The following is a 14,929-nucleotide window of genomic DNA, read 5'->3' as shown; positions in this document are numbered from 1 at the left end:
TCAAAGAGTTATCAGGAATGCACCAGCAGCAGTGACTACAGATGCAAAAAAAAGCTGGACTTGTCTGTGTTCTTGAAAGGATCATGATTTTGGGGGTCCCATATACCCCAGGTGAAGTTAAATATGTATGTAGAGAACTGTTTTACCAATCCCTTTCATCATACCTCGCACTAACGTTCGTATAGACATAATTTTGACTCCCGTTCTTTTTTTTAAATTAGTTAGAATCAGCATAAGATCGCAAAATTATTAGAATAGTTGTTTAATAAACATGTAATTATAAACCTCTATTTTAAAAAACTGCCATAAATCGAATATTTTTGAAAATCGATTCCAGCACCATCTACCCACAAACGGCTCAAACTACTTGTCGAGTTACCGATCGATTTGCCGGTAAAGGGAACACAGTGGAAAAGCAGTGGAAGTAATTAGCTTTCGCTACTTACCGACAGCAGATGGTAATGTTCTTCTTTATCGGAAAGTTGGTCGGTAACTCGTCGAGTAGTTTCAGCCGTTTCTGTATAGATGTCGCTGGGATCGATTTTTAAAAATATTTTATTTATGGCGGTATATTGTGCATTAACATCGTCAAAATTAATATTTTAAGAATCCTTGTTTTCTTTATATCGTCATTTTCTTTAAAGAAGCCTACTTTGCTCAATTTTTTTGCATATCCACGTCATAGACTCATCTCCACTAATTTCTGGAATTATACTTTGATAAAGTACTTAGTCAATAAATTTTAATTAAAAAACATTATTTTTTATCAAGAAACGAGTGAATCGAAGAAAAACAAGAACTGGGGATTTCCCATACGAGGAAAACAGTGTAATCACAGACTAACAATAAGTATAGAATAGATCTATCATTTAATGCTCTTTTGTGTCTTGTAACTCAGGGGAATTAAAGCCCCTTTACCATTTTTATGTCACGTCCTGCTATACCGTGAATACTTACTATTATTAATATTCTATCAAGCCCTTTTGGTAGTAGAAATTAAGTTACTTATACAATTAAAAAGACACAACTTTAAATCCCTTTATTCTATTTTTCCGAAATCAGAATGAGCACAAAATTATTAAAATAATTGTGATTCACTTCATGTACATGAAGTTTTGGGAAATAAATTCTTTTAAAAAATCAACGAATTAATTCTGAAATCGAAGAGTAAACTGTAAAAGTTTAACTTTTATTACTGGAGGTATAACATTCAATAACTGTTTGATCTTCAATAAATTATAAAAATAATATACAAAAAAATCAGACTTATGTTAAAACACAATAATTACTTCTAAATATCGTATAAAAGATAAATAATTAATATTGTAGGATATTTACACATAACAATTTTCAATAGGTATAATAATAATTTGTTTAATAAATTATTGTAAAATTAAAAATTAAAATTAAATAAATTTCATTTTAATAATTAAACAAAATTTTGCAATATATCCACGCGAAAATGTAAAAAAAATAGTCAATTTTAATAATATAACAATAATATAGTTAATAAACAATTATAATTAACAAAATTGTAATAAATTAATATAAAATTTAAATTTATATCGGAACGTCATGGTTGATCGGTTACCTGTGTTGACAAAGCGCGCGACCTAGAGGGAGGTGAAACCTAACCAGTTTAATCGCGACCGTCGAGGCGTACGGATCTACCTGTCAAACATATACCGGTACGGGTCTATAACCATGCTTTTCATGCATGTGGTCATCTATGTGTTACCGTGTGTGCTCTATGGTGTTTCCCATGCATTCTGGAATATTTATACGGATTTATCAGTGTGTTTTATGGTGTGGTTCCCGATGTATTTTGACATTTTTATACAAGTGCATAAGTGTGTCCCGTGTATTTTGGGATGTATACGCATGTGCTTTATGGTGTTTTGTGGTGTGCTTCCCTATGCATTTTGGAATATTTATACGGATTTATTAGTGTGTTTTATAATGTGGTGCCCCATGTATTTTGGGATGTACTCGCATGTGCTTTGTGGTGTGTTATGGTGTGGTATTCTATGTATTTTAGAATGTATATGCATGCTTTGTGGTGTTTTATGGTATGGTTCCCCATGTGTTTTGGCATTTTTATACGGATTTATTAATGAGTCTTATAATGTAGTTTCCTATGTGTTTCATTATACTTTTACGTACGTATTACTGTGTTTTATGGTGTGGTAATTTTTATATTATTTTGCATGCGTATTGGAATATTTGCAGAGTTATAAATATTTGTTTATTGCATGTTTGCACGTATAAATTTGATCACGTTAAATATAATACAAATATTAAGATTAAATATATATCGTTCAAGAATCGTGATTTTTTTGGTTTCAGAAAGGTGGTTTGACCAAAGTGAGCACTGATCAGTCATGGGTTAATCATGGATAAACCATGGATTTCAGAGACGTTGCGAGTGCTGTGCTACAAGTCAACGGTCGGTGAGTCGCATGCTTTAAAGTTCCTCCGGTTCCCATCATGTCGTAGGACGAATGGTCCGAAGCGACACGGGAATTGGTTGTAATTTTTATTTTTTGAGCGAGCATAGTGACCCACGAATATCACTGTATAATTTTATACAATGATAATCGTGCAAATTGTTTTTCTGTTTTATTTCATGTCTTAGCTTAGGATAGGGTTTTCTTGTACATATTTCCATATATAAATTTCGAATTTAAAAATGTAGAGAAGTCGGATGACCCTCCGATTTCACAATACACTTTCTTTTTTATATGTACAAGAATTTATTTCGCGATGAGCAGATTTCAATATCAAAGTAATAAGCATGAATACATTTAATTACTCCAACTACTTACTTTGATAAGGAAATCGCTCTTGAAATTGAAACGTTTTTCCGATTTTATTCGTGAAATTGGCATCAAGTTAGTATATGGGCTGGCCCCCACAGGGGGGTGGGATTTTCAGATTTATTAGTGTTGCGAAAAATTTACAGCGCGTGGGTAACTATGACAATGCACTGACTAGTATTCGGTGGGAATCCTTTTGGTTTTTAAATTCAATCCAATGTATTATTTATTTAATAAAATTAGTTACAAGGATTCCGCGGCATAAGACCGTGAAACACCATCTCATGGGAGACAAACCCATGCATTACTAGGCCTTTGCAGGCGCAGCTTTAGAATACGGAACATATGAAAATATGTTACCATATTCTAAACTGTAGTCCTTTTGTCTATACTATGGGCGTCCGTCAATCTGACACCGTTGGATGCAACGTGTTGGACGGGCGGGTAGCGCTCTTAGCGAAGGGGTGCATCCTGTCCTGGCGTTACGACGTCCAGGCGGGGTGGGTGGTATGTAGCGTCGTGCGCAAGTACAGGGGGCCTAAGAACCTCCGTTGCCAGCTGATATTAGCAGTGCACCATGTTTTACGTCATAGTTGCCCAATTTTGCTTTTTAGTATTTGCTCTTCAAGCATTGTATAAAGTTTCCCTTTCGAATTTGAAATTCATTCTGTTACGTTCTCGGTTCTCGACCCTAAACACTCATCATTCGCACTTCAGCCTCACGAACTCGATCACATAATCATTTATCCACACGCATACCCTTGTGTAGTGAAATATTACCTCGTAGGGATTTTCAAGTTTAAGTAGTGTTGCGAAAAATTTTCAGCGCGTGAGTAAATATTACCCCGTTAGAATTTTCAAGTTTAAGTAGTGTTGCGAAAAATTTCCAACGCGAGAATAAATATGACTCTTCAAGCATAATTTAAAGCTCCCCTTTAGTCATGTTGCTAGATCAGGATTTTCTATTTTAATTAGTGTTGCGTAAAATAACGCGAGAGTAAATATGACGATGCACTTACTAGTATTCGGTGGGAATCCTTTTGGTTTTTAAACTCAATGTTTTATTTAATTAATCAAATTAATTACAAGGATTCCGCGGCATAAGACCGTGAACACCATCTCATGGGAGATAAAACCATGCATTACTAGGCCTTTGCAGGCGCAGCTTTAGAATGTGGCGGAGTACCAAATCTTCCATTTGATAAACTGCTGCCTTTTGTCTATACTATGGGCGTCCGTCAATCTGACACGTTGGATGCAACGTGTTGGACGGGCGGGTAGCGCTCTTAGCGAAGGGGTGCACCCTGTTCTAGGCGGGGTGGGTGGTATGTAGCGTCGAGCGTAAGTTCAGGGGGCCTAAGAACCTCCGTTGCCAGCTGATATTAGAAGTGCACCATTTTTGCGTCATAGTTGCTCTATTTTGCTTTTCAGTATTAGCTCTTCTTTCGTACTTGAAATTCATTCTGTCACGTTCACGGTTCTCGACCATAAACACTCATCATTCACACTTCAGCCTCACGAACTCTATCACATAATCATTTATCCACCTGCATACCTTTGTATAGTGAAATATTACCCCGTTAGATATTAATGTACCAGACATGTTTGTAGATCAGGATTTTGTATTTTAATTAGTGTTGCGAAAAATTTCCAACGCGAGAGTAAATATGACTATACACTGACTAGTATTCGGTGGGAATCCTTTTGGTTTTTATGTGATAAAATTAGTTACAAGGATTCCGCGGCATAAGACCGTGAACACCACCTCATGGGAGATAAAACCATGCATTACTAGGCCTTTGCAGGCACAGCCATAGAGTACGGGACATTTAAGTATGTCGCACTCCATACGCTAAGCTGTCTTAAAGTCCTTTTGCCTATACTATTAGCGTCCACCACTCGGACACGTTGGATGCAACGTGTTCGATGGGTGGGTAGCGCTATTAGCGAAGGGGTGCATCCCGCCTTAATGGCCAGGTGCCATTGCGGCCAGGTGCCTTAAACAGGCGGGATGGGTGGTATGTAGCGTCTGGCGTATGAACTAGGGGGCCTAAGAACCTTCGTTGCCAGCTGATATTAGCAGTGGACGCATGTGGAGTCATATTTGCTTAATTTTGCTTTTTAATATTTGCTCTTCAAGCATAATTTAAAGCTCCCCTTTAGTCATGTTGCTAGATCAGTATTTTCTATTTTAATTAGTGTTGCGAAAAATAACGCGGGAGTAAATATGACGATGCACTTACGAGTATAGGGTGGGAATCCTTTTGGTTTTTGAACACAATGTTTTATTTAATTAATCAAATTAGTTACAAGGATTCCGCGGCATAAGACCGTGAAACCATCTCATGGGAGATAAAACCATGCATTACTAGGCCTTTGCAGGCGCAGCTTTAGAATGTGGCGCACGACCATATGTTACATATTGTAAACTGCAGCCTTTTGTCTATACTATGGGCGTCCGTCAATCTGACACGTTGGATGCAACGTGTTGGACGGGCGGGTAGCGCTCTTAGCGAAGGGGTGCATCCTATCCTAGGCGGGGTGGGTGGTGGTAGCGTCGAACGCAAGTTCAGGGGGCCTAAGAACCTCCCTTGCCAGCCCTATATTAGAAGTGCACCGTTGTTGCGTCATAGTTGCTCTATTTTGCTTTTCAGTATTTGCTCTTCAAGCATTGTAGAAAGCTCTTCGTTCATACTTCAACTTCATTCTGTCACGTTCACGGTTCTCGACCATAAACACTCATCATTCACACTTCAGCCTCACGAACTCTATCACATAATCATTTATCCACCCGCATACCCCAGTATAGTGAAATATTCGCCCGTTAGATGTTTATGTACTAGTTATGTTTTTAGATCAGGATTTTCTATTTTAATTAGTGTTGCGAAAAATTTCGAACGCGAGAGTAAATATGACAATGCACTGACTAGTATTCGGTGGGAATCCTTTTGGTTTTTAAACTCAATCCAATATATTATTTATTTAATGAAATTAGTTACAAGGATTCCGCGGCATAAGACCGTGAAACACCATCTCATGGGAGATAAACCTATGCATTACTAGGCCTTTTCAGGCACAGCTTTAGAATACGGAACATATGCAAATATGTTACTATATTCTAAACTGTAGTCCTTTTGTCTATACTATGGGCGTCCGTCAATCTGACACCGTTGGATGCAACGTGTTGGACGGGCGGGTAGCGTCCTTAGCGAAGGGGTGCATCCTGTCCTGGCGTTACGACGTCCAGGCGGGGTGGGTGGTATGTAGCGTCGAGCGCAAGTTCAGGGGGCCTAAGAACCTCCGTTGCCAGCTGATATTAGCAGTGCACCATGTTAGTGTCATAGTTGCTCAATTTTGCTTTTCTGTATTTGCTCTTCAAGCTTTATATTTGCAAAGTCGAGTCACTTTTATTAAAATAGTCTGGTAAAAACGTTTATTTTTTCGCTATCTTCTCCATTCGCTCTCGTCTTCGACTGACCTCACACTCTGTCTTTCTTTCTCGGTCATCCTCCAAGCTATCCGACTATATACTCCACCCCCCTGGTGGGGCCAGCCCATATATTAAATCAGAGCTGTGAAATTTCGCCGATATTCTTACTTTTAATAAAGTGAGAATATCATCTTTAGTTTTTGCTAATCGTACGTTTTAGCTTAGGCATTTCAGCACACATGAAGAAAACTGGTAGGTGAAAATACCTTTGGCCTTGTTCATTTTTATGCCCAAAGCTCATTCGGGTACTTAGATGTACTCGCGTGGGTGGAGGGCGGTGGACAAGGTTTAGTTGTAAGTGTAATACATTTTGGCGACTGACAAAAGTAGTGAACCAATAGTGAACCACGATATAAGTTCCACATGTGTGTGTGTGGTTAGGATGTGGGATTTGTATCGTTTATTAACAATTTTAACTTACTATGACATTACAAAATACTTATCAAGAATAAAATGAAAAATTTTTACATGAGATAATTCAGTAGAATACGAAAATGAAATGTATTACTTTAGCATAATGTTCACTATTATTTGTCAGTCGATTTCAGCAAAAAGGTATGATTTTATTAGAGTGTGAAAGTTGAATTGAACTCGGGTGTCGGAGGCGTCCCGGGACGTTCTCTCTAGGTGTAGGCATTTTTGCACCCGGGTGGTTGTGTGAGAACCGTGGAGTGAATTTTTGTGAGAATGATTTTTGCCCTTTTTAAATATAGCAATAGGCAGGCAGGTAGTTTACTTCTGGTATGATTGAGATTAGTTTATAAGTAGGCAGGGCCAGAGCAAGCTTTCATGTTTCTCTTCGTATTCTCCTCTAATATGTGAGAAGCTTGTATCTGGGATTGGGAAATAAAAAATCAAGAGGAAAGACGAAAATGCAATTTAATTAATTTATCAATTAATTACTTTAGCATTCTCTCTTGATTTTTCTTAAGGCCAAGCCTTTTAGTTTGTAAGTCGTAGTCGTGGTACTAGACCCGATTACAAAAATGAATTATTAAAGTGAAGTGAAGTGAAAGTGAAGTGAAATTAAAACTATTTTGTGCTTGGACATTTGTAAAATTTGTGCGTGTATGCAAATAACGATTCAGTGAATTGTTACTCGTTTACATGCTTCTTTTTTTACTAATGTCTGAGTAAACGTAAAATTTTCGCGAGTGATTTTTGTGAGGCTATTGCCGAAGAAAGAAGAGGCTATATGCCGAAGAGCCCCGGCAAAATTTGCCCAGAAGAGGGGAACTACTAATGGCTTTCCATCTTCGGATGGACAGTCATTCTAATGTCACTATGCTCGCTAATTTGGTTTTTTTTTTGTATGTGTCCTTTTCGGGTACAATACGTATTAAGCTCAAAATTTTATGAGTTTAATACCAGGGTGGTTGGACCACCTAAACGCGATTTTATTTATCGTTTCTTTTTTTAAATTTGTTTCTTCATTTCAATGAATTATTCTTTTCTTATTGATTTTGGACATATTTCGTATTTGATATTTTCATATCGTATATTCATACTCTCATTTTAAACGTGTTCAATTTATTTAAAACATTATAATCTGCTTAAATTCTTATTCTTTTAAATGTTCCTGAGTTTGCCATGTTAATTATATTTTCTATTCCAGGATTTTACTGCTTAAATTGTTATTGAAGTTATGATGTTAATAATTATGTTTTCTATTTCAGCATTTTATTATTAAAATTGTTATTTTTTCAGTTGAGATTACGATGTTAATTATGTTTTCTATTTCAGCATTTTATTATTAAAATTGTTATTTTTTCAGTTGAAGTTATGATGTTAATAATTATGTTTTCTATTTCAGCATTTTATTATTAAAATTGTTATTTTTTCAGTTGAGATTACGATGTTAATTATGTTTTCTATTTCAGCATTTTATTATTAAAATTGTTATTTTTTCAGTTGAGATTACGATGTTAATTATATTTTCTATTTCAGCATTTTATTATTAAAATTGTTATTTTTTCAGTTGAGATTACGATGTTAATTATATTTTCTATTTCAGCATTTTATTATTAAAATTGTTATTTTTTCAGTTGAAATTACGATGTTAATTATATTTTCTATTTCAGCATTTTATTATTAAAATTGTTATTTTTTCAGTTGAAATTACGATGTTAATTATATTTTCTATTTCAGCATTTTATTATTAAAATTGTTATTTTTTCAGTTGAAATTACGATGTTAATTATATTTTCTATTTCAACATTTTATTGTTAAAATTGCTTCTGAAATTATGGTCTTAATAATTATGTTTCCTGTTTCAGCATTTTATTATTAAAGTTGTTATTTTTTCAATTCTTTCTGACATTACTTTGTTAATTGTTGCATTTTTATTTCTTCATTCGTTTAATTTTTTTATTTTTTATTAAAAATGTTGAATTTATCCCTTTGGTGGACCTATGTGTTGGGTGGTTCACTATCGTTTCAGTGTTTTATCGTTTAAATTGCTGTTTTATCAGTTCTTTCTGGGACTACATTGTTAATTGTTGTGTATTTTCCAGGCTTTATATTTCTTCATTTGTTTCATTTATTTTTATGTTTAATTAACAATGTTGAATTTTTCTGTTTGTTGAATTTAGGTGGGTCACAAACGTAGCCACCTCCACGTGGTGTGACCTGGTAATCGGTATCGTTTTCTAAACATTTATCAAAAGATAGATTTTAGAAAACGATACCGAGCCAAGTGCTACGATTCCCACCTAACTTGAAATCCCATTTATTTTGCAACATTTTTCTTTGTAACGTTAATTATTTCGAAGAAACATAGCTACGAAGTACATTTATTGAGTTCTTTTTGTTTCGTTGTTTCGTTTATTTGAAAGGATCCATAGATCTTTCAGCCACAATGTAGTTCCGAAAATCATTGTCTCGAATCGTAGAGTGCGCCACAAATGACTGGCAAAAATGAGGTTTTATAAGTATGTCGGTATTTCAGAACATCCAACACAAAGTCTCATAAGATGGTAGATCTATTTTTCGTTTTGTCAGTGCCTTAATCCGTATGTATATATATGTCATAAAACCGGCACATGGCACATGGTTGCTGATGGTGTACGAAGTTTCGCGCAGTATTTAGTACTTAAATTTACTTTGTTCTATTAATACATATTGCAAAAATGGTAAGCATTAATATTATTCTTGTTTAACTTATACTGATTGTTTACCAATGCAGTTAATAATTGGTTGAAGAGTAATAATAGAATTAATGGGAGTAACTTCACAACGGAATTGTAGAGTTGCTCGTCCAGATTGTTTATTCGAATGAGCATGAAACGAGGAGTTTATGGTGCAATTTTTGGGTGCCATTGGCAACGGATTCAAAAGTTATGGGACTTTGAAAGTTTCATATTTTTAAGTGCAAATTACATCACACATGCAATTTTTCCTGAAACTCATCTTAATTGTTAGTAAATATCATCTAATCATCTTAAATTCATGCCTTTGTCACTTTTACACTTAATTTTCATTTCATATTTTGATTTCTCATGTTTTCTAATCATTTGTACTTAAAAATATGGAAATTTGAAAGCCCCATAACTTTTGAATCCATTGCCAATGGCACCCAAAAATTGCATCATAAACTCCGCGTTTCATGTTCTTTCGAATAAATATAGTCTGGACAAGCAACTCTACCATCCACTGTTGATCATTCCGTTGTCAGTACTGTTAATCTGCAAGCTGTTGTTAATCAACTTTCAATGTATCCTCAATAATTTATTTCAGATAGTTGTTAAAAATAAAGAATAAATAAAGAAGTCATTGTTTTATTATTTAGTTCCGTAGTATTGAATTTTGTTTGATTAGCTACCCTTAATTTGTAATATAAATATAAGGGTAATTATTTAATTCAAGTAACTTAATTGAGGTATAAATGATGGAAAAGACAATTATTATTCATAGGCAGTAGAAAGAAAAGGAACATTTAAGGTAGAATATTTACAAAAAATTGAGAAAGATGTACAAGCAAAATGGGAAGCTGAGAAAGTATACGAGGAAGATGCACCTCTTTATGATCGCAAAACACAGGATGAAAAGTTTTTTACAACTTTTCCTTTTCCTTATATGAATGGGAAACTTCATCTTGGTCATACATTCTCATTATCAAAATGTGAAGTAAGTATTTAATTCTGTATTTCCATATCTTAGTTTAATATAATTTTAATGTAATTAATGATTTTGTAGTTTGCAACAAGATACAATCGTCTTTTAGGGAAAAAGGTTCTTTTTCCTTTTGGTTTTCATTGTACTGGTATGCCTATTAAAGCTTGTGCTGATAAATTAAAGAGAGAAATGGATTTATATGGTTGTCCCCCAAAGTTTCCAGAGGACCAAGTACCAGAAAGTATTGTAGATGATGTAGTAATGAAAGATAAAAGCAAAGGAACAAAGGTAATGTGACAATATATATGCTAACCACATATTTCTTATTCTAATGTATAATTTTGATTTCAGAGTAAAGCACTTGCAAAAACTGTTGTTGCCAAATATCAGTGGCAAATAATGCAATCACTTGGTTTAAAAGATGAAGAAATAAAGAACTTTGCTGATGCTACATATTGGTTAGATTATTTTCCTCCTCTTGCTGTGCAAGATTTGAAGTCAATTGGACTGCATGTAAGTTACTAAAGAGTTTAACATCATGAATGGTTATATTTGAAGAACACAATATGAAACTCATTGCAGATAGATTGGCGTAGAACGTTCATTACAACTGATGCAAATCCATTTTTTGATTCATTTGTACGTTGGCAGTTTCAACATTTAAAGGCTAGAAACAAAGTGATATACGGGAAAAGATATACAATCTATTCGCCGAAAGATGGTCAACCTTGTATGGATCATGATAGATCAACTGGGGAAGGTGTAGGACCACAAGAATATACATTAATAAAAATGAAATTGCTAAAACCTTATCCTCCGTGTTTACCGTAAGTATAACGTAAAATTATAAAAATTAATTTTAATATTTAAAAATGAATATATTTACATAGGTATGACAAGCCAGTGTATTTCGTAGCTGCAACTCTGAGACCAGAAACCATGTATGGTCAGACAAATTGTTGGGTTCACCCAGATATAACTTATATTGCGTATACTATATCGAATGGAGATATATTCATATCGACAGAAAGAGCAGCTCGAAATATGGCTTATCAAGGTTTCTTTGAAGAAGAAGGAAAGATAGCAGTTGTGACAAAACTTGTTGGAAAGGTAGTATCCTGTTTTTATTGATAAAAAAGGACATAATAATAGTGAATGCTAAATTCTATACATTATATGTTAGCAAATATTAGGGTTAGCATTGGAAGCTCCTATGACTGTGAACAAAGTAATTTATACTTTACCAATGTTAACTATTAAAGAAGATAAAGGTACCGGAATTGTTACTTCGGTACCTAGCGATTCTCCTGATGATTATGCAGCTTTAGTAGATTTAAAAAAGAAACAAGCTCTCAGGGAAAAGTACGGTATAACTGATGAAATGGTGCTACCTTATGATCCTGTGAGTTTGATATACATTTTAAATGTTGGTATCGAATTGAAACCAAAAATTTATATGTTATACAATTTTACACGCAGATACCAATTATTGAAATACCAGAATACGGTAATTTAGGCGCGGTAACTTTATACAATAAATTAAACATTCAGTCCCAAAATGATAAGACTAAACTATTAGAAGCAAAAGAGATATTATATCTGAAAGGTTTTTATGATGGTGTATTACTAGTTGGTCAATACAAGGGAACGAAAATTAAAGATGTTAAAAAACAGATACAGAAAGAATTGGTAGATGAGAATAAAGCAGTTGTATATTATGAACCTGAAAAGGCTGTAATATCTAGATCGAATGATGAATGTGTAGTAGCCTTATGCAATCAGTGGTATTTAGATTATGGGGAAGAAAATTGGATGAAACAAACAATAAAAGCCTTAAATAATCTTAATACTTATCATGATGAAGTGAGAAGAAATTTTCTGGCTTGTATCGATTGGTTACACGAATATGCTTGTTCAAGAACTTACGGTCTCGGTAAATATTTGTTTCTTTCCATCAAAGAATATTAGCAAACTGAATGGTTTATAACTACATATTATAGGTACCAAATTGCCATGGGATGAAACTTGGTTAATAGAATCTCTCTCAGATTCAACAATCTACATGGCTTACTATACAGTAGCTCATTTATTGCAAGGTGGAACATTTAAAGGCGACAAGCCAAACACGTATAATATAAAGTAAAATTCCTAATTTTATGTTAAAATATCTCACATCTGTTGCATATGTATATTTGTGTTAAGGAAATGATTTTATTTAGGGCCAGTGAAATGACACCGGCAGTATGGGACTACATATTCTTTAAAGATGCTAAATTTCCAAAAACAAATATTAAGAAAGAAGCATTAGATCATATGCGACGTGAATTTTATTACTGGTATCCGATAGATGTGAGAGTGTCTGGTAAAGATTTGGTACAAAATCATCTTACGTTTTGTATTTATAATCATACCGCGATATGGCCTGATCAGCCTGAATTGTGGCCGAAAGGAATAAGAGCGAATGGGCATTTACAATTAAATTCGGCCAAGGTAAGTTTAACGCTTAGGTATAATTGATCATTTTTATAAAGGTTTGTATAAACATTATTTTATTAGATGTCAAAATCAGAGGGTAATTTCTTAACGCTTACTGAAGCCGTACAAAAGTTTTCGGCGGATGGTATGCGACTTTGCTTAGCCGATTCCGGCGATTCAATAGAAGATGCTAATTTTGTGGAAAGTATGGCTGATGCTGGAATTCTAAGATTATATAATTTTATTGAATGGGTAAAAGAAGTATTAGCTTCTAAGAATACTTTTAGACATGGAGAACCATGTACATTTAATGACAAGGTTTTTGAAAGGTATTTATTGAATTACTTTCAAATTTTTATTTATAAAATCAATGTCGTGTATTTAATTTATGAATTAGCGAAATTAATCTAAAAATACGAGAGACGGGAGAGAATTACTCCAAAATGTTATATAAAGAAGCGCTGAAAACAGGATTTTTCGAGCTACAAACAGCAAAAGATAAATATATACAGTTAAGTACACTGGACAAAGTTAATTGGACATTAATTATGAAATTCATAGAACTTCAAGTTACTCTTTTGTCTCCCATTTGTCCACATGTGTCAGAGTATATATGGAATCTCATCGGTAAAGTAAGTATTGTCTAATATAGAACGTTAATTAAAGAAATAAAATTCAATGTCGAAATTAATAATGTTACATTGGGGATTAAATATTTTTTTATAGGAAGGTAGCATATTAAATGCTAGATGGCCTCAAGTAGGAGAAATAGATGAAATCCTTATAAAATCATCGCAGTATCTTATGAATACTGCGCATTCGTTTAGGATTCTTTTAAAGAATTATATGACGCCAAAGAAATCAAAAGGAAAAACAGAATCACCACTAATAGAAAAACCTTCTCAAGGAACAATTTGGGTAGCAAAAACGTATCCTCCTTGGCAAAATACTATTTTAACTACGCTGAAAAATTTATATCTCGTGCGTAATTATTAACCAGTAGATTTGAAGAAGATAGCGTGTTCACATTATTAATATATTAAATTATTTTTCAGGAAAATGGCAATAAACTACCCGAAAATAAAATCATTGTCACAGAACTCGGAAAACTACCGGTATTAAAGACGTATATGAAACGCGTAATGCCATTTGTACAAGTTGTGCGAGAGAAAATGGAACAAATTGGATTGAGTGCGCTGGATTTGACATTAGATTTTGATGAATTCAAAGTTCTTCAAGATAATAAACAGTATCTTGAGAATACTTTAGATGTAAGTACCGTTCTTCATTTATATTGACATCTTTGACGTTCGGTAATTTTCCTCTACGGCCAAATCTAGTTGGAGAATATTACGATAAAATATACCGATGAAGCCCCTGAAAAAACGAAAGGAGAATGTTGTCCTGGCTCTCCTTATGTAAACTTTTCTACTAAACCTGGCATTTCTGTGTGTGTTATGAATTCACAAAAATGCAGTGGTTTATTTAGAACATCTATACAAATCTCAGATTCGGATACTGCAGCAGACGTTATATCCAGAATATTAAAAGAAAATAAGCATATAAAAGGTACACAGACAATCACCACAAAAGTTCTGTAATAATTTATTATGTTATAACTTATCGTTAGTATTTATTTCTTTTTTCAGATTTATCATCGATTGTTCTGTATCGTTATGATGATCCTCTTCTAGGACCTAGAAGTAAGCCTGTTCCCGACGATGTATTAAAAGGTAAAACTCAAATTCCACCTAATTCTAAGTTCATTGTCGATATGGAAAGTAAGACTATTAAAGTAAATGTGGAAAACAACGTGTATGATGTAGGTAATGAACTTACCTACATTAATCAATCAATACAGAATTAATACATACATATTAAATATAAACTGTTTAAATATTATTTGTTAATAATATTTGGTGATGACAAGTATTCTATATATATTTAAAGATTTTATATACTATAATCATATTACGAAATTTTATATTTTTCCGTAAATAAAAAACTTAATGTATTTTATTGTATGCATTTAGGT

The 14,929-nt window shown here is 33.8% G+C and overlaps 1 protein-coding gene across 1 annotated transcript; it reads left to right on the top strand.

The window, feature by feature from the left end:
• Positions 1–9,340: 9,340 nt before the first annotated feature.
• LOC114881002 (leucine--tRNA ligase, cytoplasmic) lies at positions 9,341–14,913 on the top strand. The gene is made up of 16 exons (XM_029197597.2): positions 9,341–9,437; positions 10,219–10,431; positions 10,501–10,707; positions 10,771–10,932; positions 11,002–11,246; positions 11,310–11,529; positions 11,603–11,821; positions 11,899–12,352; positions 12,420–12,558; positions 12,639–12,909; positions 12,976–13,223; positions 13,292–13,526; positions 13,621–13,875; positions 13,950–14,165; positions 14,235–14,463; positions 14,544–14,913. Exons 1-16 carry the CDS (start codon positions 9,435–9,437, stop codon positions 14,759–14,761), a joined length of 3,534 nt encoding a protein of 1,177 aa, XP_029053430.2. The 5' UTR covers positions 9,341–9,434; the 3' UTR covers positions 14,762–14,913.
• Positions 14,914–14,929: the final 16 nt, after the last annotated feature.

This window comes from Osmia bicornis, chromosome 8, assembly GCF_907164935.1.
Source record: "Osmia bicornis bicornis chromosome 8, iOsmBic2.1, whole genome shotgun sequence".
NCBI classification, from domain to species: domain Eukaryota; kingdom Metazoa; phylum Arthropoda; class Insecta; order Hymenoptera; family Megachilidae; genus Osmia; species Osmia bicornis.
The sequence above is the reverse complement of the archived record's forward strand: the minus strand, read 5'-3'. Positions and strand labels throughout refer to the sequence as shown.